Here is a 27,562-nt window from a genome sequence, read left to right on the forward strand (position 1 = left end):
ATTTTAAAAAAATATAATTATAAAATAAATATAATAATATTAATTTATTTTTTATTTATATTTAAAATAAATATTTAATTTATAATATATAATATATTAATAAAAAATTATTAAATTAAAATAAATAATATTTATAAAAACGATTAAATTAATATAAAATATTATAATAATTAAAAATAATTATTTAATAAAAAAAAAATAATATAAATTTAATATTATTAAATATAAATTATTATTTATAAAGATTTATAAGTTTATAAATAAAAAATATATATAAAATTATAAATAACTTTTTAAATAAATTCCTTTTTTTTTACTTAATTAATTAATTAATATTACGAAATTTATCCCGATATATATCATTATAATGATAATATATCACGAGTTTTTATATTAAGGTACTAGAAAGCACAGGGCTGCCAGGTACATACTTAACGGCTACCTTATGTAGACAGTATGAACTAGAATTTATCAACGTTAAGTGTTTAAGTGGTTTACACGATAGCTTCACATGTGTATAAATAGTCGCCACGAATAAACTATAGGTAAACAGTCTACATCGCCATGTGCAAGCGTTTTGATTCTGTATTTAACATATTTATTGGTATGACATGACTAGGTACCTAATAAACATCCATCGTCGTAAACCCATCATGTCAAATTGCCCATTGCCTATTGCCCATTGTACAAGGCGCCGTAGTAAACAGTACAAGAATCCCCATTGCGACGATTCGAGACTCTTCCGTATAAGTGCGCTCGGAGCCCAGAATCAAACAGACCTAAGCGCCGTCACAGCAGAACCGGGTATAATACAGATTTCATTCGATCTCGTCATCATCAGAGCCCAAAGCATGAATGATAATCCCAATCCAGCTACGTCGTTGCCCAACTACAAGCAACCATGACTCTTTTCATCCGCCAAAACCTCTCCCAGAAACCCTTCAGAAAAGCCCATCAAACAAAAACTTTTCAAGCTGCTTGGCCGTAGCGAATCCCTAGACCAACACGGCCATTGGCCTCCGTGTTCCCTCCGTATCTCATCTTCTTAGGACTCACGGCGTTTTCTCGGCGGCCCTCGTTACCTTCCGTGCTGGCGCTAAACTTTCGCTTCTCTGCCGCGAGCCCAGCCTTATTCAGACCCGCGAACAACTTCGATTGTAATTTGGCAGATTTCTCTGCCGGTGCCGGCGTACCATCGCGCGATCCAACCGAGCTAGCTACTTCAAAACTCTCTCGCGGGTCACGGCGTAGCATTTCGGATGCTGCCTGGCTGGCTTGGCTCTCAAACACCTCTTCCTCCTCTCTCCGCCGGGACGCTCGCGAACCCTGCGACATGTAAGACTGGGTAGCTGCTGCTACTGATTCTAGGGCTGCTCGGGCGAGCTCCTCATTGTCGTCGGCGGATATAGTACTTTCTCGGCTTTGACGCCCTCTTTTCTGAACCGGTGTCTCTAAACCATACCGACCGTTGCCGTACCGGTTTGGGGGTTCAGTTTGTGGTACTAAATCAACAGAAGGTAACAAACCTGTGTACTCTCCGCGGGGACGTGCAATTGGCGTAGTAGGGAGAGACGATAGCGACTGGACTCCACGAGTATGTCTTGGAGGCACTCGTAGTGTAGGCCGACCGGTTGCTGTTGGGGTAGATGGTGCACTATTATCATGACTCAAAGCTTGGAGCAGAGCAGCAAACCCAGCCTGGTTCGTATCATTATCCTGACGGACATCTCGATGGATAGCTTTGGGTGTCTGTCGTGGTGTGGCCCGGTATTGTTGAGGCGAAGCGGCTGCGGGAGTCTTTGGCGTTAAGGCGCCGTGAAATACTCCACCGGGACTGCAGAGCATATGGAAATGTTCCCTGTTTTCACGAATGCGATTGAGAAGCATGTCACGCTCGTCAATCAAGCTGTCGCGCTCCTCGCTCTGCTGTTGAATAATCTTGGTAGCAGATTTGATGCGTTTCTGAAGAGCTTCATTCTCTTTTACAACAATTTCGTACTGGGCTTGAAGCTCCCGATATTTAACTTGGGTTGAATCGGTAGCCGCATCCAGCTCTCGTCGAGCCTGACGTGAATTCTCAGTCATCCGTAGCACCTCGACTTCCCGTCTCGTCATGTCATGTTCTACCGCCGCTCTCTTTGCATCCTCGTCAGCTTGCATGCTGAGCAGGTTATATTGTAGTTTGTGATGGGCTGTCTCCATCTTCAACCTCGCGTTTTCAGCGAGACATGTCTGAACCAAAGCACGGAGCTCGTCGGCCGAGGCGTCTGCGATTTGATCCGAATTTGGAACAACATAGCCCGATGCAGAACTCCCATCTCGTGCAAGTGTTCGAAGCGCTGTCGTGGGAGGAGAGAAAATATTGGCTCTTTGTGAGCTAACATAACCCAAAGGCATGTTGGAAGCCCCGTTCACCGTAGGGACCTGAGACGAGGGAGGTGGGGTCAAGGATGAGGGAATAATTTGGGAAGATGGGTTACGGTCATCCATCACCTCGGTTTTAAACGAAGTAGACTGATGAAGAGGTGAGTTTGGACCTTCAGTGGAAGGAATGGATTGTTGCGATGAAGAGTGGACGATACCCGTGGCATCAGGAGGAGTGGAAGGAATGTGGTCATAATCGATCTCTACAACGCCGTTCGGGCGCGAGTCGTTGGTTTGAGTATCAGCCGACATGATTGTATTCGATGCTAGAGTATTGTAGAGGATTAGAGGATATATGAGGACGATAGGACGATTGAATCCTTCTGTTAGATGGAGTCGGTGTGAGACTAAGTTGGACACGAAGTAGTAGAGCTAGAGGCGTCCAAGTTAAAAGGTGATGGTGGTGTAAGAGGAGGGGGCGGTTTAGTTCGGGAAACGCAACATGCTCTTTTGAATTGAATCAAAAGAGTTCGCGGAGGGTCAGAAGAGGAAGGAGAGGAAAGTAGTTGAAATATTGTCACTGCCACATCAGAGTTGGTGGATTGAAGAATGAAAGCAAATGAATGAGGATGTTTTACGTGGAAGTGGAGAAGAAGTATTGATGCGGGTTGAGGCCAATGGGAAAACTAGTGGATGGGAAAACTTCGTTTACTAACTGGAACTTGCAAAGTTGACTGGTTGCTGCAGCACTGGTTGCTCCAGCAGTCGCTGCAGTCCTAGAAATCCTGAAGGCTGGCAGGGGCCCACTTCACTGAAAGTTAAAGGCTGAATGCGCTAACTATGCGCTAAATGCTACCTAAACCTTGCTTCTTTCTCGGTTGAGCAGGTGAGCAAGTACGGATCAAAGGTGGTCAAAGCACTGACAGCTACAACATGTAGACTGGAGCTTCACTTGACCTTAATTGTGTAGATGCAACGCATTCCCAAGGATCAGATATAGGTTAGGTATTTAATTTATATACATGTATATCTCTTACTACATAGACTCTACTTGACTCTACTTCTAATGTATAGGTACTGTTGATAGGTAAAATATAATACACACTAACACTATTTATTCATACATTATTACTACTTATAATACGTACGGACGGAAATGGATACTTTTCGTCACCTTTTGTCACCTTTCCTCCCTTTCCTCCCTTTTCTGAAAACAACCCAACTCCCCTAGGACTTCACACGAGCCCAAATTGGTATCTCTATCGCTACAAGAGAATGTCCACAAATGACCCCCAAGACGCCCAGTCCGAAAATCCGCACAGGTTTATATAACGGCACTAACGTATTAGTTATTAGTCGACATCGTTCAAAGCATCGTCTTCGCCTTCGCCGGATTTCGCTCTCCACTCGGCCATCTCGGCCACGGGAACACGACCCCTGAGCCATCGGAGCGTTGCGTCAGTTCCACGATCAAGAACATTCCATCGCGGGACCCTAAACCGATTTCCCGTCACATCTAGCCTCTCTAGGCCTCCAGTCCCTCCTAACAGCCCAATACGTGGATTCAGATGCGCGATTTCGTTATTGCTAGCATCGATCACTTTCATTCCCTTGATTGCCTCAGGATCGAGGTCCTCTAGGCGGTTATTTGATATATGAAGAATAGTAAGGCTCGGGAAGAACTCCCGCAGAACCGAGAGTTTTACTATTCTATTGAACGATACATCCGCTTTTTGCAGGTTTGGCGCACAAAGGTTTGTAGTAAGTGGTGTAAGACTAGTGAAAAAATTTGAAGCCAAAGAGAGCTCCCGAAGAGCAGTAAGGTCGATTGGTTCCGTCAACCAACTCTCGCCTGTGAGCTGGTTATCTGCCAGCGAAAGAGACGTAATTGTGTCGGTGAAAAACGATAACGAATTGGGGAACTGGGTAAAAGTATTGTGCTGGAGTCGCACATCACGTATGGTATGTACTGCAGCGATCTTAGAACAGACGACCGGGTGTAATGAAGATGATTGTGTGTTTGACCGATCAAGAATACCTCCAGCTTTGATGGGCCAGGTCTGGCTGCTCAAAGTATGAGACCGTGAACGACGAGTTGGAGATTGAGGCGCTGAGGTTGGTGGAGTGGCAAAATCATCTGGGTCTGATCGGCCCCCCTCCTCGCTGTCGCCATTAGCCAGAACATTCGGTTTTGCATCACCAATATGAGGTGGGATAAGTGAGAATCCATTTCCGAATTGTTCGATCCCACCCATTTCGGCCTGGGGTAAAGGCTCTAACCTTGCCGCCAATGTATCTTTCAATTCTTCGGTTGTCAGCGATGTAAACTTCTTATCCTTAAGAGGGTTTCCGGTAATTCGTAGCATGATGAGACTCTCCATTCGAGCTACTTCGGGAGGTATAACCCTAATATCATTGCTAGTAAAGTCAACATGGCGCACATTCTCAAGACTCGTAAGACCCTTTGGGAAAGCTGTAATACTGTTCTCATCCGCGTTGAGCGTGAGAAGACTGGTCCACGAGCTCATATCGGGAAGCGATGAGATACGATTTATAGACACCGTAAATTGATGCAGAGACGGCAAGTTCAGAGGCCGATCGTCATCTGTTATCATTTTTATTTGATTAGCCGTCACGTCGAGGATTTGGAGCTGCGGAAAGCCCTCTACCCCGGGGCCGATGAGCGTCCCAGAGAGTTTATTCTTGCGAACCAGCAGTTCAGTGAGGGGGAGCTTTGAGAGGCTTTCAAATGGTAAAGTCTCGAAGGCGTTCTCGCTTAGATTCAGCATACGAAGGCGCACCATCTTGTCGACACCATCCGGGAGGGAAGAAATATTATTTCCGTGAAGATCAAGAATTTCAAGGTTCTGCAAATTGGCCAGATAGTCACCTTCCATGCGACCGTACAAAAGATTATTGCCGAGCTTCAGGTCTCGAACGTTAGTCAGCTGTGAGATTATTTCGAGACAATTGTTGGTCAGCTTATTGGATGCCTACAAAATTGTGAGCATTAGTTGCGCTTATGGGATTCGGAGAAAAGGGGGAGCCTACCAGGTTCAAAGACGTTAGCAACTGAAGACGTCTTAGGCCCATAGGCAAAGCTATCAACATATTTCCATGTAAATCTAGTGACTCCAACCCCCCAAATAAATGTCCTTCAGTGATTTCTTCGTCTGCGAAGTCACTGGGATCGGTGTCTGGGAAGATTGCATCATCGATCGTCTCTAGCTCGTTGTCGGCGGCCACAAATCTAGTCAGATCTACACTCTCCGCCCAAGAACTACCAGGACGATCCACGGACTCTAAATCGTACATCTTCAAGACTTCTGTTGGGATTTCTTTGAGACCCATGGCTGCAATGTTAAGTCTTCCTGTTGTCCTAGCAGTGTCAATTCGCGATTGCATAACTTTGCGGTTTGCGCTCTCAAATTGACGTTGACCGAAAGGGTCATCAGACAGGCCGAAATCAAACGTAGTATCCGTAGGGATAACTGGCGCCTCCTCAGCCTCGGGAACATTTGTTACCGGCACTTGTCGACTTGCAGCGCGTTTCGCCGCCTTGGCCTTGGCAATTTGATCTCGTAATGCGGCAGACGACTTTCGAGCAGTAGACGTGGGTGCTTCTTCAATGGAGTCCACCGTCAGTGCCGTAGAAGCAGTAGAAGCACTTGATAAGTTGCGACCATCTCCAGATGTGCTGGATGATTTGACGGAAGCAAGAGAGGCTTTGCGGACGGGGCTCGGGGGTGCAGGAGACGCCGGTTTGTCTAGAGATGGAAGAGATGGTTTCCTATACAAGTGGTTCATCGAAGCCCTCGATTTCAGAGGACGAGCAGCTACCGTCTTAGAGCCGTTCTTGGAGACTGAAGCCTCGAGACGTTTATCCAGACTCGGCATTGGGGGGCTTATTGAAGCTGACAATGATGATCGAGAAGGAACTTTACTCAAGCTAGACCGCGGGCGCGGGTTCAAGGCTAAAGGAGTCTTGCTAGTAGGGGTCTTCGAGTTGATAGAAGATACTCTCTTTGTTGGGGTTCCTAAGGTAGTTGATAGCGGCGGCTTGAAGCTATTAGTAGAAGCCCGAAAATTAGAATATAAACCCTCGTTTTGTTCTAGGCCAGAGCCTGGTCGACTAAGTGATCTAACCGACCGTATAGTCGAGCCATCCGATTGATAACTTGAGCCCGGCCTTGACTTTGAGCTAACGCTACCTTTGGATTGCGGTCTTAGAGGCGCTTCTCCCTCGAAGAAATTGCTGCCTCGCCGTTTAAAAGCCGGGGAAGAAGGCAGTTGTGAAAGAGTCTCTATTGTCCTCTCAGTGAGTGACGGAGGGGACTTTCTAGACTGTGGTGATAGTAATGCGTCGAAAGTAAGACCCTCATCGGTAGACCTTGGTAAAGGTGGAAGAGAGTCAACAGCAATGTCGTCATCGTCTCCTTCTGGAGATAAGGTCCCTCCCGTAGATCCCGTAGGTGTCGTAGGTGAGGATTGTCTAAGTATACCCGACGGCTGTCGTCTAGGGACCGAGGGTTTCTTGAAAGGCTCAACATGCGTATCCCGACTATCCTGCGAAGCAGCTTGTTTAGGTCCAAGCGACATGCTCCGGTTCCTAGTACTGACATCTCGGCGGTTCGTCTGCGAGCTGACGGGAGGGGCCTGTGATCTCTGAGTCTTGCGCACAGTCGAGGTAGCCCTGAGCTGTTCTTTAGAGGGTGTCGCTCGTAACCGAGGATTTCGGGCATTGGGGGCGGTTACAGGCTGGGTCGAGCGCCCTCGCGTCGGTTCAGGAGGCTGTCGACTCTGGATAGCAGGCTTCGTAGGAATAGCGGTAGTATTAGTTGCTATATTAGACCGAGGCAAAGGTAGACGCGATGTTGGTCTTGGAAGGGCACTGATTCTGCTACTACTATTACTACTACTACCACTACCGTTGCCGGCGGTACCGAGGGGACGTTTCTCATCCATTTTAACGACCGAGTTCGGGTCCAAGTTCGAGTCAAAATAGTGAATGCATTGGCCGGACTCCTATATTGAGGACAAGCAAACGACAGCACGTCGTAGGCCGTAGACAAAGACGGCGCAAGAATAGTAACTAGGTACAACCGTGGCAATTCGCAAAAAATAAAAAACGGAAAGGAGAAAGAAAACAGCTACCCGAAAAAAGAAACCCCCCAAAGTCAATATTAGATAGAATCCGGGTTATTACGTATGAACCTTGCTCAGCTTATTTACATAGGTACTAGCCAGGGTCGATTAAAGTAACAACAAGTAACAACCAATAGATAGCAAGAAGCTAATAAGCAGAGCAACCTCGATCGCAATCTTGCCTACGAGTTGTTTCTTGGTAAAAGAGTCAATGCACCATTAATTTACATTGTCGCTACCTAACATTAAGTTGTTTAGGCGTTTAGCCCGTTACAAAGACGGACACGCTAGGGGGACGTCCATTAGCTTGGGTAACCGCATCAAACAACATAAGGTTTAGTAGGTATACATTAGGCACCTATCTCAATCGCTATGTACAGCTAACATAACGCGTTCACGACGTGATGAAGCCGGGTATGTATGTAATTGGAATGCAGGGATGATAAGCTAGTGGGCTGGTGGGGTAGTCTATACCCCAATAAAATCACGTTCCAGCAGCCCAGTGATGTCCCAATGCCGCTAGCTCCACACGCACTGCGTAAAACTTTACAGCCCTTGCAGCTTGCAGCTTGCAGAAAATGAGGTATCCAAGGAATTGCAGAAAAAACTCCAAACTCCATTCTCGAAGAGCAGGTAACACAGTTCCGACATCCGATTAAAAAAGAAACAGGAAAACCCACAAATCAAGGCCAAGGACCAATAATAAAACGTTCACGCGTTCCACTACTTATAACAGGTAGTTAACCCATTTTACACGCAAACACCAAAGAGTCTCAGCCTCGTCATGGACGTAATCAATAAATCAATGTCTTACGAATATTTGCAGAATATTAGTGTTCCTGCATACTACATATGTAGTATGGTAATAGAACCCCTATAAATTTAAGGGGTCAAGAGCGAGAATGATGACGGCAATGGAACCGTGAAGAGAGATGTTATTGGATGGGATGTAAAAAGATATATGCATGTAACACTAACATGTCCAAAAGTCAATCCGATGTGATATCTTCGCATGCATGTGCCAGTCTCATTTATGTGTCCTACCATCCTTTACACACTCATACATTGATGCCGTGAGGGCGGTCAACTATTTATGAAGAACCTTTAGCAAACAAGAAACAAGGTAATGTCAAACAATCGAAAGCACAAAAAAAATGAAGGCTGGAAAGGGAATCTTTTATATCATTGCCCAGTTTTATAACCACTAGCTAACCTAACCCAGGTATAACATCTAACCCTGAACAAATAAGTATCAGTCTCAAGTATCCCAGAAAAGGGGTTATCTACCAGGTAATAGCACTTACATCCGTCAACCGGTTCATCAACCGTCCGTTGAATAGCACATTTATTAGCAACATCGAATGATTGAGTCGCCAATGTGGTACAGTTGGCAGCGAAACAGTCATTTGAGTCCATGGCTCTCTGCAATGCGTCGTCCTTCCAGCCAAACACGTAGTCACCGTGCTGACTATGCCCAGTCCTGAATTGAGGTCAACAGTTAGATTTTAGTAAGTAAACCAAAGAGAGTTGAAAGTTACTCGCGGGTCTCCAGTGCTCAAGAAGAAAGGTTGAGAGCCGTCCTCAGGCCAGTCGTCTTTATTATTGAACTCGCGCGTATCCCAAACAACTTCCAGCATGACCTGAGGGATCTTGACCGGATGCGTAGACGGACACGTGTACGCGCTACCTGTTGGAAAGGTGACGTGATCCTTATGGTTGGGTGTATCTAGATTTTCTCCGTCCCAACAACTAGGTAGCAACATCTAGTTAGACAGAAAAGGGCATCTGCGCAAGGCGGGTATTCACTTTCTACTCACGTTGGAAAATGAATATTGGACCGAATACCTCCAGGGCAAGGCGTCGAGGGAAATCCAGGGGTGTCGAGAACCGGGTCTGCACATGGCGCGGCATTGTCACCTTCGAAGTTTGCGCCCGTGAAGCAACGATAACAGTTCCTCGGTGACTGTCCCTCCCCGCTTCGCAATGTGGCGTCTCCAACCAGCATACGAAAGCCAGGCTTGAACGCGGTTACTTTGCTTCGAAGATCCTGTGGAAAGTAGTAGACAGTCACACCACCAACCGACCCATCTAGAAATCTGTTAGGCATTTGAGGTACACGCTTGTATGTTCCATTTCGAGCGCGAAAAAACAAGTTCGCTGTCCAGTAGTTCGATAGGTCCTCGCTAAAGCTACAGGTGGTACAGCCAGCAAGTTTGGAAACATCGGTGCTCTCTATGGTAGCTTTGAACGCATCCTACTTCCATTTCTCGTTATTAGATAGAATATACTGAGTTTAATAGTATACGTACCCCTCCAACGACCTAACAGCCTGTCAGCATTAGGTACTTTCCTCTGAGTTTGGTTTAGTATTTTATAATACATACTTGATGGAGGTGCGCACTTGGATTCGCTCCTGGCTCTACAAGTCTGCAGTGGGTATACTTAGAAACGACATAATATGATATAGAGCATATGATCCTTACGGGTCAAGTCGTTCAATCGTGATTTGGCTGCATCCGAAACGCAAGATACCCGCACCTAAGGCATAAGGGGCGAGGAGCGCCAGGCTAGCGACTAACGTATAATACATCTGAATTTTAATATGAGCTGGGGGTCAAAGAATCAAAGTCTAAGTGAGGGCCAAGGAGTTATTTGATAGAGATCCCTCCCCATATATTACTCCTATGAAATACCAAGCATGGGCAAAGATGATGGTTAATATATTATTACTAAATAGCCTAACCTATAGGAAGACGAACTTATAACCTCCCATAAGAAACCCCCCTCTAGTTGAACTGCCGAGATGTGGGAGAACTCCGCACTGGCCGTCCGCGAGATAGGCAGTCCCTTATACAGAACCAGTCCGTTATTATGTTGAGAGAAGATCTACTAAATCAGTTATTATACCCACGAGGTCTTGTGCTTGAATAGCTAATACAGTCAAATATATCAATATGGGAAAGCGACTAGAGAACTGTCCAGGAAATGATGACTATACCTCCTTTTCAAGCGAAAGGCACTACCCAAACTAGACCAACTGATTATAATCCACATGGTAAAGTGCCCCCGTATCCGTCATAAATATATGCATATATAAAAAGCTTATTTTAACTTATGAAGGTCTACATTGGTTGTATAACTCATACATGTTGTAGTTAATATAAAAATCTCTGCATAACCAAGTGTATGATATTTTCAAGGTATAGTATACTGACCCAAGAGTAAATCACCGTGATATTTATAGTACCGCCTACGAGGTAGAAGAAAAACGAAGCGCACATTAAGCTTGTACTTTACGTACTGCGGTTTTCATCGCGGCAACTTGAAGCAGTACGTCTTAACATGTTTTATTTTCTTGCCAATGGATTCTCAGAAGAGAGCACTCTAGAAAGTGTTTGATAATAACATCTTAAATAGGTACTGAGCAGCCGGGGTACTAAATATGATGCAGACGTGTACTTAAGCATCAACTAGGTAAGTTATAGTATCTCTCAACCCTCCCTTTGGGTTTCACAAAAGGAGAAAGTATCACCTACTTGAACGAAGCACAACTTTCCTAAGGAGTGCAAATCAAGATCTTTAAGTGCTATACGATGATACTATGACCAGATGATATCCCAGGGGGATACTTTATGCTATAACCGCCAAGGTGTACAAAGTATGGCATGAGTGAAGTATGTGAATAGTACCATAAAGTCGCCGTAAAGGGATTGAAGTAGAATCCAATCTACCCAATACAAACATACGGGAAAACATTCTAATAAGATCAAACATCACAAAAATGCTCACGAGGAGTGAATATCCGAGACCTAATAATCTGTGCTCTTCAGCACTAACTTTACCTAATCTCCTCTAATTGGCGAATGAGTGACGAAGTTTGCGACGCATCCTTACCAGAGATATTGGTCATCGTTATGTGATACGCAATGGCTGTAACTAACCAGCCGGCAGGTAGGCAATCAATCGAATCTCACAGGTTATTCCCAGTTCCTTTGTTTGGCGATCACCGGAGATCGTTTCCATTGAAGTTGTTTTTTTTATCAATGTTCGGATAAATAACCATGTTGGGATCGGTCGCCCAATAGGGCAGGAAAGCAGGCTAAAGCATTTATATATAAAGTTAATCAATCCCGCTGTTCTCGCTGGCGGGTAGTTTTCGAGGTATCGTGTCGTATCACAGTCTTCTCAACATGTATTTCCCTTTAGTTATTCTTCTCGCCTTATCCTCGGGCGCCGCTGCGGCGGTTGCGCGCTTCGATATCCCGGTACCAGTCCAAGTCCGCGACGACCCTACGCCGACGGAGTGCACAGCTTCGGCAATCACCACCGAAACTACTATCAACCGGGGAAGTGAGGGGATCTGGGTAATGGGACCGAAAGCAACGAATATCAATGAGCTTTATACATTCAGACAGACGGACTGGCTTGACAACGACCACCAAAAAATACTTGATACTTGCGGCAGTATTTGCCTGGCGGGAAACAATACCGCTGAAGCAGGCACTTGGCTCCCGAGCGGAAAATACTTCCAAGGCGGATATGTGGTATGTATGGAGACAAGACACATTATCCCCAGTCCTTTCTTGATCTACCCTCACTATTATTTCGCTCAGAGTCGCTAACAGTCAGTAGTAAGTGAAATAACCCTGTTCTTCCCATTATCTGGCGAGGAACGTTGAAACTTCTTCAAAGGTAGGATTGCGAAGCTAACACTAGATCTTCTAACACAACAGCAACACACCGGGAGGAAACAGCCCAGACCACCTCCTATGGCAGTGCTCGTGCTACGATCGTGCTGTGACACAAGACGATCTCGTTCCTGGAACAGGAACCTGGAACGGAGCCAACCCGGGAAGTGGAACCAGTAAGCTTAACTACCCCTTTTGATGGATTGGTGTTCTACCTATTCGCTGTCCATCTATTAATCTTTGTTTAAACGCTTGCTAATTATGATACGCAGTACTCAACCGAAAGTGCTGATTCGGCCGCTATGCAAACGGGACTCGTTTGAGGTTGGCTAATGCCGATAGCCTTGAGCGGCTATGAAATAGGGGGGTTTGCTAGTTGCTGCACAATATGCGATGAGTTTATATGTATATCCGAAAATGAATTAATAAAAATACCTACCCCTAGTCAGGCTTTATCGAGTAAGAAAAAGTTCTTTTATTTCGATCTATGAATGAATTTTAAGCAGAGGCATCAATGTCAGATGAATTACTTGACTATTCAAGTGTTTTGAATAACGACTGGCTTTTTCTTGATTTGCTTCTAGTTTGAAATAATCACTCAGTTATCGCGTTTGGCTTTTTGATCATTTCTTCTCTTGACTTGGAGGATATCGATATCGGCGGAAACATGATGTCAAAAGGATGGTTGCAACTGAAGCGGCAATGCTACTTTGGTGGCGTACGTGTCCCTATCAGCTTCCTCCCGTGTGACCGTGTGATAGTGCAGGCTGCCGTCCAACCGCGGATACCAACGACAGAAGAACACGCATCGGAGCTAGATCTCACGGCCAAGGAGATATTTTCTTAGACGTGCTTTCAATTGTATCATTTATCATATGGGTCGTGTGTTGATTGTAATAGGGTATGAGGTATAGGGATATGCGTTCGACAACATAATGTTTCGTCAAATAGTCTACCTAATTATATATGCCTTGAATGGGCTACGGAGGCTTGGATAATGTTGGCTAGGTTGATTAGGCAGTAATATTGGTACGAGGCAAACGGCCAGACGCCATTTTATTATCTAGATTATAGGAATATACTTGAAAGAGCTCGTAAGTACCTACTAGATGCAGGTTCCTTTTAGGAGAAGCAGGCATCCGTCACTCGAGGAGTTGTTGCCCGAGACTACCTCCTAAGACTACTTGTTTATATGTCAACCTGCTGCCAAAACAAACGACAATTACCTGGGTACTTCTTTATTTCATATTGTCAGGGTGACCTAGGTCACCGCTTTAGGCAGATATTTCAGCCAACTGCACTCAATCTCTAGATTACTTTAGCAGTTGCCTACCTAAGATAAAATAACTGTCATATTGCACTCTTACAACGCGATATTTCGTAAATCACGTTGCTCAATATTCTCCTGATCAACAGTCTAACTACGTGGAGTAACTTATTACCAAGATGGTTCTCTCTTTCAACGCGGAGACCCTGAATGGGCTCTGTTCTAAGGACCAACTCGAGCTGTTGGATTCCATCGACCATTTACGTCTTCAAGGGATTGACCACTACATATCCCTGCCGCAGATAATTGTCTGTGGTGATCAATCCTCCGGCAAGAGTTCTGTGTTGGAAGCTATCTCGGGAGTGCCTTTCCCAGTCAAGAGCAATCTTTGTACCTGCTTCCCTACAGAGCTTGTTCTTCGACGAGCTCCCGAAACTGGGGTAACTGTTTCCATCATCTCCGATAATCCTCCCAAACGCTCGATGCGGAATGGCCTTCACACATTCCATGAAGAACTTGACGGCTTTGAGGGCTTCCCGGATCTGGTTGAAAAGGCTAAAGTTTCCATGGGAATTTCGACTTCGGGGAATGCCTTCTCTAAAGACCGGCTCAGAGTTGAGATCACAGGCCCAGATCGTCCTCACCTCACGATTATCGACATGCCGGGTCTAATTCACTCAGGAACGAAATCACAGAGCGAAGCTGATGTCGAACTGGTCCGACAAGTCGTCGAAAACTACATGAAACAACCTAGAAGCATTATTCTAGCAGTTGTCTCCGCGAAGAATGATTTTGCTAACCAGGTAATATTAAACTTGGCTCAAAAGGTTGACAGAACAGGTAGTCGTACCATAGGAGTCATCACGAAGCCGGACACTTTGGTGCCTGGTTCTGGTAGCGAGTCTACCTATGTTGCACTTGCTAAGAACACCGAAGTAAATTTTGACCTTGGTTGGCATGTGCTCAAGAATCTCGACTCGGAAACGCAGAAAGGGTCCTCTCTCTTGAGCCAGCGCAATGCAGATGAGGCCCGGTTCTTTTCTAAAGGTGTTTGGAAGGACCTCCCCTCATCGATGTTGGGGATTAACGAGCTTAGAAAGAAACTTAGCAATATTTTACTTCGTCAAATTGCTCTTGAACTGCCAAGTCTGATCCACGAAATTGAACTTAAGCTAAAGGAGTCCCGCGACCAACTCGAGGATCTCGGAGAACCGCGACGTACCCTCGACGAACAGAGACTTCGACTCTTACAGATCAGTCAAGATTTCCAGTCAATCGTTGAACGATCTATTAGCGGAACATATAATGACGCATTCTTTGATGACGCTGAGACATCTCGAGGGTATCTCCAACGGATCCGTGCCGTCGTGCAGGGCTTGAATAGAGAGTTCGCAGAGGAGCTTACCAAACGCGGCCACAAACGCGAGGTTTCGGATATGAAGACTTCGAATTCCCAGGGCCCAGAGTATATCACTAAGGATAAGCTTCTCAAGCACATTCAGACTGTGATGCAAAGGACTCGTGGTCGGGAGCTTCCCGGAATCTTTAGCCCCATGGTTGTGTCCGACTTATTCCACCAACAATCGTCTCCATGGGAAAAGATTGCGCAGGATCACGTTGAGAAGTCTTGGAAGGCCGTGGAGACATTCATCGAACATGTCGTGCTCTATGTTGCGGATACGCAGATTGGCAGGTCTCTACTTGACCAAGTGTGCCACTCTGCTCTCAATGATCTTCTTGTAGAGGCCAAAACTAAGACTACCGAGTTACTTAATTCGCACCGGCGACTTCACCCCATCACCTACAACAAGGAATATGCGGAGAGTATCCAGAGGATTGGTAAATCTCAAAGGGATGAGTTCTCGCGAATCCTACGAGAATTCTTTGGGGTGTCGTCTCTCGATGGGTCGGTGTATCTGGACCGGTACAACAACAATTACAACCTCAACACGCTTCTTGATAAGCTGGTTAAGACAGAGCCCGACGTTGAAGGTCTTGCAGCCTCTGAGGCTCTCGATCGCATGAACGCTTATTACAACGTAAGTGCTGCCTTTTAAGTTCTCTGAGATCTGCCATTAGTCGCTAACCAAGACTCTCCAACGTAGATTGCCTTGAAGCGATTTATCGACAGCATCGCCACCGAAGTCATCGAGCAGAAACTTCTCGGTGCTCTTTCTAACATCCTTTCTCCCGTAGCAGTCTTCAGCATGTCGCCGGACCTAGTAGAGCGCATCGCTGGCGAGTCCCGAGAAAGTCGGGTGATGCGAGAGGAGCTCACTAAGAAGATCAATGTCCTCCAGGAAGGATCAGATACTTGCAAGCGTTTCGTCGATTCGAAACTAAGCGGTAGGGTTGCATCCTCCTGAAGCTATATAGGAACAGAGCTGACTTGGAATTTTGATGTCTAGATGACCCGCCCTCCCACTCGGAAAAGAACAAGACTGAAGAAGATCCGGATGCAAAAGTTCTATCCGACGACGATTGAATCAACAAGGCAAAGAAAGTGATTAGATGAGTGTTTATGGATGAGTTTACGAGACGGGTCATCAACCCGGATCCATCTCAATGTTCTGTGAGGGCATCTAAGCATTCTCTCATGAATACACGGGATACTGAGGGGCTTGAATCAGGCCGTGACAACTTGACGTATTTGCCAAATGTAACTATTAAGAAGTAGCTATCTGCTGAATAATTACATGTCTTATATCAATTCGCTCGCTGTTTCGCTGAGCCTTCTCAATGCAACCCCTAAAGCTACCCAATGTAGGCCCTCCGCTCTAGTGGTATTGCCAATATATAATGAGTTCAACCCATACTCTGTCTGTATATCAATCTCGGTGTAAATTGACTCGTAACTAGTTGCGCCTCTTATGATGCCCGTTTTTAGTACCGCCATATTCAACCGAATGCAAATGATATGTCCAAAAAAGACTCCAAAGACGTCTTGATATTAAAAACAGTAAAAAATGGAATCTCGAAAATCTCGAAAAATAAAGATAAAATCAAAGTGGGTATACAACGCCTCAACCATGCGGATGCAATAACGTGATACTTAAACTCGTCGTCTGTCGTCGCATGAGTTCATTCGTCGTCAAACTATCGGCCTAGGAGCCAGCCCATTTTCTTGCCGCTGTTTCCCCCTTTCTCTCCGGTCTCGTCGCAGTCGAGCTCGAGCCGGTACCGCCGGACGCTGCCGCTGTCGTCGTCAAATCCCACTCGTCGGTTTGCTTTGGGCACGAAGCAATCTGGGACAATGTGCTTCATAATCCAGCCTTTGACGCCTCGACTCGCAGCATCAATAGCAGCATATTCGAGACGCCTAGTATGGTCGCTAGTCCAATAGTGGGTCGTTTGCGGGGGAGGAGGATACGATAGCTCGGTGTCGTGCGCATCGTCTTCCTCGTCTAGACCTCCGGAGAGTGATTCTGGGGGTGGAAAGTAGTAATATGTAGTCTGTTGTTGCGGTAATTGGACGGAGTGTGTAGGTTGTTCGCTAAGATGTTTTAAATGTGAGGTTGAGGTGGACTTTGCAGCACGGCGCACTGAAGGCCGTGTTCGCGGTCGAGTCTGGGAGGAACTTGTAGACATGTTGGAATTGCGCCGTTGAGCAGACCGAGACTCAATGGACCTAGACCGGGGAGATATGGACTCGTAACCGGAATCATGCCGGATTATAGGCTTGAATTCAGGTCTATCATCTTTGCGCGAAGACATTTTATTTTCAGTAGATGCGGCGGGGGTTTCGTATAGTTCGATATCATGGAAGCTATGATACGTAGTATCGACACTGGTAGTCGAATGAGACCTGTGAAGGTCTGCTGGTAATGGTGTAAGCCGTGACATCTTGGCTGGGATAACTATTCTCTTGATACATCGAAAATAAGTTACCCCAAATAGAATATCGAGGTTTATAGAATATAGAATATTAAGTAAGAAATTTGAATGATCAATCACGGGAGTGCGTAGATGGGCTCCTCTTTAAAGAAGAGACGCAGTAGTTTCTTTTTTCCTTCTAACGTATTACCGCGGTGAGACGGCGACTCAGAACGGACAATTAAGGAGCTAGAATAAAGTTGCGGTCTGCGTTCAAATCACTCCTAAATGGAGTGATGGGTAAGAACTCAATCTGCAGAAAACGGTGAAGATGGGGGTTGGTGGATATAGACGAATATTTCCGCGTACGCAGACCCATAGGCGCTTTCGTTCCAAAGTTGATTATGGTTCTTCTTAACCCTGTAACTCAGGAGTAGTCTTGTAAGACACAAATAATGAATTGTTCAAAAAATGGTAACCGAATATAAAAAATAGGGCAATGTGTGCCAAGAATATACACGGTATGAAATAGATAGAGTATGGGAATGACTTTGGACGTCGAGCAACCTTGTATTCACCCCTCTTAGCCCTGCAGAGCTAAGACTGGTTTATTGAATGTTTATCGTCTTAATTTGTTGGGTAAAGAAGCGGTCTGGAGTCGCTTGTCTTTTTTTAGGGAACCAGAGACAATTATCGTGACCGGCACGACCCCGCCAGTGCGCGCGCCAAAAAGACCCCACGTCTCTTCACTATTGTTGGTTTAGTTTAGATACGGATCCGTAAGAGAGTGGAATATGGAGAGCGGCATCCTAGGGGCTTGGCGGCGTGTATGTAATTCTTCAAGAGGAGTTCAAGAAAACCAGGAGCCCGGAACCATTGCGTGATGGATATTCGTGTGACTGTGGATAGATAACGGGGAGGGCGTCTACTTTTTTAAGGTAGGTTAGTGAAGGGACGAGAAGGACTGGCTGAGTTTTGACGATAGTGGGCGGTTCTATGCTGTATGCCTCGTGGATATCCAAGTACCTAATGTATGTATGACGACCGTAGCCCTTGCATCAACGTGCATGCAGGGAACGGCAAAACGGGATGGACCCCTAGTCTTGTAAGATTGGCGATGGTGGTTCGTTGATGGGATACAATCCGATGTCGCTGACGATGCTAATAAATAACCCCAAACCTCGACTGCATTAGTGAACAAGCAGGCTCCGCTTCACAGTGGAGAGTAAGTAACAAAGACCCCCGTCCTATGATGAGTACAGTACGTGTATGAGAGAGAGAGAGAGAGGGGGGGGGGATTAATGAAAAGGAGTTGTAACTTCTAAGTGAGCTGCTTTCGCTCGGGCATCTATTAATATATGTTGTTGGATCTTGAGGCCCATCGCCATTTTCTAGAAGCTTGTGAATGTTCGGACTTTCACATGCTTTGCTTCAAGCTTTCCTGCTACACCAATCTGTACATATAGATGAGAAGACCGGGGGTGGCGTGGCCCTCGATCCCGAGCTATTTGGCAACATCACCTGGCGCAACCTTTACCAATGGTCTCTTGCGCATGTCACTCAGCTACATAGTGTATGTCAAAATAGCCAATAATGGCGCGTCGCGTACCTGTCGATGAAACCTCGTCAGAAGGCTATTAATCCTTCTCAAGGGTTTTGGATGCAGGCTCCCCGAGCCCACTTAGGCACGCTTGCTTGCTTCTAGACCTCCCGAGGGATTCTTCCAATAATATCCTGTTTAAATGTTGAACCTCGGGCATTAAGTTGCATGAGGATGAGACGAGATCAAATGACCAATGAGGTTTCACATTCGACAACGTCGGAGAGGGACGGCCGTCTTATGAGATCTTCAATATAATGAAGACTTACCTATCCAATACGCTCAAGTCGCTAAACTCGCTGTGTTAAATTCTCTGCTGACCACTAGGTATATGGGGCTGTCAAATAAATGAGAAGCCTTTTGGTGGTAACACATAGATCAATACGCCTTGCCATCTGTCAACCTCGCCACTTTACGTGACATGTCTTAATAAGATCTATATACGTAGTAGTGCAGATGGCCTCTTAGAAGAAGTTTTAATGTGAGTTGAAAATCCGGAGAAAACAGGGAAATGCTTGCACCTCTTGATGATTCCAAATTTGTACAATACGCATGGCTGAACTTCGGGTTATCTCAAGAGAATATGTCCAACCAAGTCTAGTCCGTGCGTTCAGGGTTCTTTTGACGATATCTTCGAATTCACTACTTAGGACTGCTTCTTTACTAGGGGTTACCTCCCCAAGAATAATACCAATACCATAACCCGGATTATGGGTAGAGGCGGCAGTTAAAATTAAAACCTAGGTATCTATATAAAGGGAGACAACTCTCACGGGCTGGTTCAAAGCAGCTCTCCCCAGAGAAAGACGCTATGTTATAGCTACCCTAGCTAGCCTTGGAGATGAACCTCAAGGGGGAACATGTGTAGTTGGTTTACTTGTGCGACAGAACACGAAAAAAGTTGTCACCTTATTGACACTTTATATAGTATCCGTAACATCCCTTCTCTCGGAAAGCGGCTTCAAATCAGCCGACCAAAGCGTTATCCCTTCCAACAAGTCCAGTATTCGTTTCAAAGTGATATGTCTCTTCTAGCCCAAGACTAAAGAAAAAGTTAATATCTTCTTAAAGATGATAAAGCCGTTGGGCGTCAATTTTGCCATACGTGGCGCTGGGATGCAACCACTCCCGGGCTCTGCCAACGTTCAAGGAGGCGTTACCCTTGATCTTAGACGTTTCATCGGCATTGATATTATGAATGGTTTTGTCCAAGGGGGGACAGATGAGCTCTGGGGTAAGGTATATGAAAAGCTAGACGCCTTCGGGCTCTCTGTAACCGGTAGCCGCTCAGCAATAGGGGGTATCGGTGGACGAGCACTTCAGGGTTTGTCCTCAAGTCCCTCAATCCTGTTGCATTATCAATGTCTCCAAGGCGGCCTATCCTTCTTTTCTAGTAGCGAAGGATTCATTTGTGACAATATCCTTAGCTTCGAGGTCGTTTTGGCCTCGGGTGAGATTATCAATGCCAATGCCTCGGATAATGAGGACTTGTGGCGTGCTCTGAAAGGGGTAGGGAACAATCAGGGGATCGTGACTCGTTTCGACATATGGACCTTCAAACAAGGGCTGATATGGGGTGGTACTGTATTCTACTTCCCTTCAAGCTTCCCAAGTCAGCTTGAATCCCTGGTTAAGGAACTTCACAAACCTAATACAAGCAAAGAAACGCACCTAATGTTGAGCATCGGCTATTCATTCTTGATGGGTAACAGTATTATGTGCTTGAATCAGCTGTACTGCACTCAGGTATTCGAAAACCCACCCGAGCTTGATCCATTTACCAAAGTTCAACCACAAATTGATGCCCTCAATATAATGCGTCTTCACAGCGTGAAAGATGCGGCTGCAGAGCAAAGTGCATCCGGCCAAGCTCAAGTGAGGTGTATATACGTAGGTAGTTTCTCGAAACAAACTCTATAATAACTTTCGAGCTTTAATATCACCTATTTCGGGACGAGTGTGCTAATGCGTCGATAGATGCGCTTATATGAATATAACAGTCAAAGCAGATCTTGGAACTTTGAACGCCGTGTCTGAGATCTATACGGCTGAGCTTAAACCCCTGAAGGGATTTGAAAACGTAACTCTATCTTTAACTCTGCAGCCGTACCCAGTTTCGCTGATGGAACAGTCAACTGAACTTAGGGGCAATTCTTTGGGTCTTGGTGCCACTGAAGGCCCTCTTGTCTCGATTCTTCTCCTTTCCTGTTGGGAGAGCGAGGAATATGATAATGCAGTGTTGGAGATAATGAAGGATGCACTCGATAAGATTAAAGTAGACGCAACTGAGCGAAACCAACTAGTTCCATTTATTTACATGAACTACGCCTTCAGACACTAAGATCTTTTAGGTTCGTATGGTTTAAAGAATCGTACCAAGTTACAAGAAGTCAGCAAGAGGTATGATCCTGATGGTCTGTTGGGAGGAAAATGGAAAATTAAGCGCAGCCGAGCCTTTTTCTCCTTCTATTACAGAGCTGTGTCCATTCAACCTGGCTCATTTTCTCTCGATACTAGCAATAACACCAGCCTAGCTCCAATCAACCTCATCTGAGTCACGGAAATGGGGAACAACGACTCTACCAACATGCCGATAGCTCCACCAGCTGTTCCCAATCCTAGCCATGAAGCGAATCGTCTAACCTTTACTCATCGAAAACCCCACTCGCCTCGATTCTGGATTATTATCATCTCCCTTTGCCTTCTCGCGTTTGTCTCTGTCCTTGACGTTATGATCATCACTACTACCCCCCCCCCCCCCCCCAACAATTGTGCGAGATATTGGAGGCTTTACACAATATATATAGATTGCTAACTCCTTCGTCTTCGCGTCCTCCGTCGTCCAAATTTTAATGAGCCAACTAGCCAATGCCCTTAGCCATAAGACCCCTATACTAAGGTCCATTATCTTCTTCATAGTTAACAGCACAATTGTAAGAGCAGCTCGTAACAGCGCCATGATTATTGCAGGAAGATCAATCCAAGGAATCGGAGTCGTTGGTTGGGTTGGATTTCATATTCAGCAACACTATTTCGCGGGCAACCCTAGTATACCAACACGACTATTTAGTAACCGAACTTCAGCTGTTGCGTACGGTTTGACGTTTTTAGGCAGCCTTCTGCTCTAAGAAACCTGGCTGTTTCTTCCCGTTTACTTTCGAGCTGTTCTCACTACGACGGTGTTTGATTCCGGTATCTACTTCCTCCCTCTAGCGATAGGTACACTATTCTCTGCTGGTGGTTTGGGTTAGGAGTGAGTGTTATCGCACTTTTCTAGTTGGAGTGGAAAGGGGCTTAGAACTGTCTACTGAACTAAAAATCTTAATGAAGAACAGGGAGGTGGTGAAACTCGTAAAGCTATGGGGAACCTGGGTCTGTAGTCATTCTCTCTCAAGAATGGCTCCGCTCAATTTAGAGTAATCGGCGTTCTAAGTCATCGTGTGTGAATTCTAAGCCTCAGCTTTGAAAGAGGGTGCTCCTAGCCTCTTTAGCTCCGGGATCCTGCTTATCACAAATTGGAATGTCTGATATTATTGTCACATTGAGGCTTTAAACTTCCAAACTAATTATTATGAATGGGACCTGAATACCTTGCTAACTACCTTAGGTAGGTAGCTGGGAGGTTAACGTCGAAGTCTAGATTAGCGCATATGAATATCGCATAGCACTACCTAAGATACCCAGGTACTTATTGAGGCTCCTTTGTGGAACAAGGTTGGTCTTTAATTAGTAATTATGTACGTTGAGGAATCATTGTGATAGGTATATAAGCTGACACGACAGCTAGTGCGAAGCAGACTTTCTCAACCTACCTAGGTAGTCATATTGCTTCATATTGCTTGAACATCGAGCTAGGAGTTGAATGCCTATACCCATAACACGTAAGATATATCCGCCAGAATCTTAATGAACGAGGAATGTTAGCTATTGTAAACCAGATTCTCAGCATGGCTTTGTATTGTACAGCTCTTTAGTAACTAGTTACCTACCTAAATTATGAACACTCACATTTCACCTTTTCACCTTTTCCCCGTGAAATGACGACTCTAGGGACGGTTGAGATATTACGAAAGGGTTAGCCTGAAAACTATTGCTACCTAGTAGCATTCGAAAATCAGTAGTAAGTATATTCATATGTTCGTACTCGCAATCCTCACAGCCAGCGGTAAAATAGATTAGTACTACCCTCTGTCTCCTTGGCTGTATATTGATACGTAGAACTTTCACGTACTCGTTTCCAAGTTGAATTATACGCTCGAGTACGGTTCGGTAATATTCTCCAAATGCAGAAATATTCAGATATTTGAGCTGATTAAGAGATGACTATGGATGGATTGGATATATTAGACGTGGCTGAGTGACTTGGCGAGGATTGTAATGACGGTTATACCTGATTCAGCAATAGAGCTGCCGCCTCAGCCGTACTTTAGACCTACATGATGTGGATGCTGCACGTCGTCCTCGTAGTGGACCATACGAAAACAGAGTACGAACGAGACGCGGGTAGTCAGCCAACGTTGGGGAATATACGAAAAGCTAACCCGGATTGTAAAGCCTCAGCCATGATATTAAATCATCTGTCTTGTCAGTTAATTTATTTTTGCATGATGGCAGGTGTCAACTGGACCGGGGGAAAGAAGATCATGAGAATCAGATGTTTATGCAGGGCTTAAGTAGGCATGTATAAGGGTAGGTAACTTGTGAATGTAATATGTGTGTAGGTATTTACTTGTAAGTAACTTGTAAGTATGCGGCTTATCCCAGATGATTGGATGGATTGGACGATGGGGTTTCTGTCAAAGAAAGATAATCTAGATCGGAAGAGAGTTTAAGGAATTGATTGACATTCGATGTATATAAATATGTATAAAAATATACATGATACAGTAATCCAGTAATCTTTTTTTTTTGTGATGGCCAAACTCTCTCAGACCTCTCAGGTAACACAATGTCTCTTTCGCCCGCAATGGTTGTCGCTGCAGTGTGTGACGCGTAAGTCTTTTTCTTCTGCACTGAGTCTGGTACCTAATAGGTACGGATTGCTTTCCAAGCGTTACAAGAGTTACATTAGATGTTTGCATCTGCAGCAAAGTTGCAGTAGTTGCAGTAGTTGCAGCAGTTACAATTGATGTTACCCAATTACCATTATTTGTAAAACCAGATCCACTATACCTAGGTCCCCTTCCCTGCTTTCCCTGCTTTCCCTGCCGAATGAGCCAAGATTGCAAGATTGCCGCCAAGCAGGTAGCTAGACCGCTAAAGGGTATGTACTACCACCCTATTGCTTGCTGAGTGCTACCTTCAACAGCCCCCAGTTACCATTTTAGCTTTGATGTCACGTGATCTAGCCTAGATAAACCAAGATGTCCATGTTGATTCCACATTTTTAGCTACGGGTAGGGATAATTGAGATTTGTACCTACAAGTGGAATATACCTAGCCGGATACCATATCTTGTATGAGATCATATCGTACCAGTACATAATCAATATACCTAACCTAAAGGGACTCAATTGCCCAATGCTCTTTTTGTACATGGAGGTTGCTCACTTCCATTTTCTGCTACAAATCATCAAACGGGGGTTCAACCAAAACAAACTTGAAAATGAAGAGATGAAAATACAGGTGTGAAACCAAAATTATCATAATAATCGTAATAATCACCACCACCAACATATGCAACGCACGTACACTCATCAGGCCTCAACTCTTACGCTTTTTTTACACTCTCACACACAACATGTCACCAACACGTTGACAGCCGACACACACCGCAGGTGACCCCGTCCACGGCGACACAAACCGGGACAACACACATTTGCATTACATATGTAGACGATAGGAATGCCATCCTTGGTCTTCGGTCAAGTTCGCCGCATCTCGCGCATGGTAAAATATTAACTGATATCGACGATGCTGATTCTGATGCTGATGCTGAAGCCCCATGGTTGATAACCTACCAGGTTGATACCTTGATACCTTTTTACTATCACAAGCTGATGTTACTGTTGCTGGATCGTTGGATCGCTGGATACTTCCGCTGGATTACTTCCGATAGAGGTATTCCATTCCTGCTGCTACTGATGTAGATGCCGACTTATTCCTTTTTCTTCTAAGTCGCGTTCTCACCCATCGCCATCGTCATCGTCATCACTGTCATCATTCATCAACTACCGCATAGCTATTCCTATTTACTTCGGGTCGCTTGTCCTTGTTCTGTGTTCTGGTTATCCTGGTGTCCTGGTCCTGGTCTCATTACTTCCTTGTCTAGGTTGTCATCTATCATCTGTTTCTTCACCTAACCTGGTCTTTCCATCTTACTTACTTACTCTTATTACTCCTACTCTTACATTTCTCTTACTACTTCTACCTCTACTTTCTACTTCTACTATTTTTATTTTCAACTAAGAGAAACAGGGCCCCGGCTAGCCCGGACGTCCGTCTGATCACCCAAAAAGTCTCTTTGCATTCTTATTTTTAACTCTTTCCCTTCTTGAACATATCCGTTCCCCGAACTATTTTAATATCTTAATTATTTTATTAATTATTTTTATTATTTTTTTACTTTTCTTACTTTGATTTATTCATTTTTGTTCTAGCTTATTTTTTCTTATTCTTTCATACCCCCCCTTTTCCAACCCCCCACCATATAACTTGAAGCTCTACTACTCTTTTTATTTTAATTATCACCCCCCCCTACCTGGATCTCTCGGACGAGTTTACTGGTTAAAGGGGGCCCGTCATGCTGCCTTCGCCCTCGGCCGGCCTTAGTAACGTACCGCCCCCATCTACGGCCGCGGCCACGGACCCAACCATTACCACTAGCACCACTACCTCAGCTCTTCCGGTACCTGGTCCAGGCCCTGCAGCGACAGGGGCGTCATTGAAGCGACCTGCTGCAGCCGATCTGCAGCGCAGTGCCGGCGCAAGCGTCATTCCTTCAAAAAGACAAGCTACATCTAGTACCAGAACGAACCCCATTCCGAATCCGAGTCCCTTGGCTGCCGCTCCTATTATTGCTCCTTCGTCGTCTTCAGCTTCGGCTCCTCCGACTACGACAGCAACCCAATTCTATCATCAACCTCAAGCTGCTATGTCCCTACCCGCTATGGTTACAGAGGAACAGCTGCTGGGCAGGACCCCCGAGCAATTAATCGCCACCATCCTCCAGATTCAGATGCAACACCAGCAATACGTCGCTCATATCTCGGCGCAATTCGATGCCATCAGCCAACAGCTGAATGACCTTCGTGGAAGTTTAGTGGCCTCCCATCAAGCTGCAGCTTCGGTACGTGTCATGCCCCAAAACCCCATGCCATTCCCCGTATCCAAAATTTATTTATATTATCCACTAACCCGTTGCACCTTTTTTTTATAGGCACTCAGCTCCCGCGATTCCTCCGTACGACCTATTATACCCCCGCCCCCTCCGCAACTGTCGGCTGCTTCATACCCTCGGGGACCGCCGATTTCTATGCAAACGCCAAGCCGCCCTGCTAGGCCTCCTCCAACTTCCCCATCCACTTCTTCTCAGGCCGTTCAACCTAGACCGGCCGCGCAAACACCGGGATCTGCAGTGCCTCCTCAGTATAAATACGGGACTGTCGGCACGGTAGAGGAGGTATGGAAAGAGTACCGGGAGGGAATGGATGGACAGCCTGCAATTGAGGAATTGGATGCTGCGTGGGGTTCGCGCTGGCGACCGGAGCCGCGGGGCCGCACATGGTACTCGAGGCGAAAGGTCATCTGGGACAAGATCAAAGAATATATGGCGGAGGGCTTGGATGAAGATGAGGCGGTGAGAGAGGTCGAAAGGCTGCGCGACGGAAATACGATCAATAAGCTAATTCGGATGCTCCAAGACGAACGGAAGGATAAAGGAATCGGGGACGACAGCATGGTCACTTAGCATGGCAACTTCGCATTGTGGCCGTACCTAGGTGTTTAATTCGGGATTGGCGTTATATGGGGAGCGGCATTGATACCACACATATATGAGGCTGCATTTACGGGACTGCTAGCAAGAGGAATGCGGCAGCGGAATCGGAATCGGCATATCATGGTTGTCCGAGAGGATATTATTCTTAACGGCCTGCTACAGTATGTTTATTGTTCACTGGTTGAACGAACGAATAGCCCATGGCTAGTGTCTAGTGTCTAGACGGGTATCCGTGGTAACGAGAGACCACCGAGACGACGTTTTAGCGGTGATTAGGAAACATGTCGTTACTTGGTCGTAGGAGGTAGTCTACCAAGCAATTACACAAGCGTGGCTTCGAAGCGCCTGCTACCATACTACCATGCTACCGACAAACAACATGCGTTGGCTTTTCCTAATACAACATTCTGGGCATGTGCATAGAGGTCACAAAATAGGTGCCAGTAATAAGCTACAAGATCCGAGACAAATGATCCCCATCGCATAGTCACGCGCCTCTCTCGAGTGTTTCCCAACAAGTACATTGGCAGCGTGGCTTCGGTACTTGGGTATGACTACATATGGGGTCTGCATCGCGGATCTCACATATGTACTAAGGACTTTATAACCAGCAACGTAATGATTTATCGTGGCGGCATGAATCGGTTACACAAAATTCACGATATACAAAAATGTGCAAATACCTACATAATATGATTGGCGGTGCATTTGGTCGTCACAGTAAGCCCATGGGGTAGAAGTAATAC

At 45.5% G+C, this 27,562-nt stretch overlaps 8 protein-coding genes across 8 annotated transcripts; 4 read left to right on the top strand and 4 right to left on the bottom strand.

Moving 5' to 3' along the window:
- Positions 1–574: 574 nt before the first annotated feature.
- On the bottom strand, positions 575–3,086 carry F5Y00DRAFT_250107 (uncharacterized protein). The gene has a single exon (XM_048009686.1). The coding sequence runs from the start codon at positions 2,674–2,676 to the stop codon at positions 970–972; it is 1,707 nt and encodes a 568-aa protein (XP_047859768.1). The 5' UTR covers positions 2,677–3,086; the 3' UTR covers positions 575–969.
- Positions 3,087–3,716: 630 nt separating this feature from the next.
- Positions 3,717–6,963, bottom strand: F5Y00DRAFT_256498 (uncharacterized protein; the record flags this gene model as incomplete). The annotated part of the gene is made up of 2 exons (XM_048010416.1): positions 3,717–5,357; positions 5,416–6,963. The coding sequence occupies 2 exons, from the start codon at positions 6,961–6,963 to the stop codon at positions 3,717–3,719; spliced, it is 3,189 nt and encodes a 1,062-aa protein (XP_047859769.1).
- Positions 6,964–8,717: 1,754 nt separating this feature from the next.
- Positions 8,718–10,563, bottom strand: F5Y00DRAFT_256499 (uncharacterized protein; the record flags this gene model as incomplete). Its single annotated transcript, XM_048010417.1, has 7 exons — positions 8,718–8,746; positions 8,814–8,989; positions 9,052–9,258; positions 9,327–9,763; positions 9,894–9,936; positions 9,993–10,083; positions 10,548–10,563. The coding sequence occupies 7 exons, from the start codon at positions 10,561–10,563 to the stop codon at positions 8,718–8,720; spliced, it is 999 nt and encodes a 332-aa protein (XP_047859770.1).
- Positions 10,564–11,699: 1,136 nt separating this feature from the next.
- On the top strand, positions 11,700–12,530 carry F5Y00DRAFT_267159 (uncharacterized protein; the record flags this gene model as incomplete). The annotated part of the gene is made up of 3 exons (XM_048012040.1): positions 11,700–12,053; positions 12,243–12,373; positions 12,470–12,530. The coding sequence occupies 3 exons, from the start codon at positions 11,700–11,702 to the stop codon at positions 12,528–12,530; spliced, it is 546 nt and encodes a 181-aa protein (XP_047859771.1).
- Positions 12,531–13,643: 1,113 nt separating this feature from the next.
- On the top strand, positions 13,644–15,830 carry F5Y00DRAFT_274810 (dynamin family protein; the record flags this gene model as incomplete). Its single annotated transcript, XM_048013422.1, has 2 exons — positions 13,644–15,503; positions 15,570–15,830. 2 exons carry the CDS (start codon positions 13,644–13,646, stop codon positions 15,828–15,830), a joined length of 2,121 nt encoding a protein of 706 aa, XP_047859772.1.
- Positions 15,831–16,460: 630 nt separating this feature from the next.
- On the bottom strand, positions 16,461–17,994 carry F5Y00DRAFT_222092 (uncharacterized protein). The gene has a single exon (XM_048005672.1). The coding sequence runs from the start codon at positions 17,305–17,307 to the stop codon at positions 16,561–16,563; it is 747 nt and encodes a 248-aa protein (XP_047859773.1). The 5' UTR covers positions 17,308–17,994; the 3' UTR covers positions 16,461–16,560.
- A 1,954-nt stretch (positions 17,995–19,948) lies between these two features.
- Positions 19,949–21,218, top strand: F5Y00DRAFT_256502 (uncharacterized protein; the record flags this gene model as incomplete). The annotated part of the gene is made up of 3 exons (XM_048010418.1): positions 19,949–20,201; positions 20,250–20,757; positions 20,855–21,218. 3 exons carry the CDS (start codon positions 19,949–19,951, stop codon positions 21,216–21,218), a joined length of 1,125 nt encoding a protein of 374 aa, XP_047859774.1.
- A 3,846-nt stretch (positions 21,219–25,064) lies between these two features.
- On the top strand, positions 25,065–26,979 carry F5Y00DRAFT_222106 (transcriptional activator of glycolytic enzymes-domain-containing protein). Its single transcript, XM_048005673.1, has 2 exons — positions 25,065–26,165; positions 26,256–26,979. The coding sequence occupies exons 1-2, from the start codon at positions 25,620–25,622 to the stop codon at positions 26,784–26,786; spliced, it is 1,077 nt and encodes a 358-aa protein (XP_047859775.1). The 5' UTR covers positions 25,065–25,619; the 3' UTR covers positions 26,787–26,979.
- Positions 26,980–27,562: the final 583 nt, after the last annotated feature.

The sequence above is a fragment of the Daldinia vernicosa genome (assembly GCF_022497035.1).
Source record: "Daldinia vernicosa strain CBS 139.73 unplaced genomic scaffold F5Y00scaffold_99, whole genome shotgun sequence".
NCBI classification, from domain to species: Eukaryota; Fungi; Ascomycota; class Sordariomycetes; order Xylariales; family Hypoxylaceae; genus Daldinia; species Daldinia vernicosa.

Excerpts from the sequence above, each read along its gene's own strand:
- F5Y00DRAFT_250107 (XM_048009686.1), bottom strand. The coding sequence starts at position 2,676 with ATGTCGGCTGATACTCAAACCAACGACTCGCGCCCGAACGGCGTTGTA.
- F5Y00DRAFT_222092 (XM_048005672.1), bottom strand. The coding sequence starts at position 17,307 with ATGTCACGGCTTACACCATTACCAGCAGACCTTCACAGGTCTCATTCG.
- F5Y00DRAFT_222106 (XM_048005673.1), top strand. The coding sequence starts at position 25,620 with ATGCTGCCTTCGCCCTCGGCCGGCCTTAGTAACGTACCGCCCCCATCT. Across the intron at positions 26,166-26,255 it reads CCCATCAAGCTGCAGCTTCG|GCACTCAGCTCCCGCGATTC; the intron begins GTACGTGTCATG and ends TTTTTTTTATAG.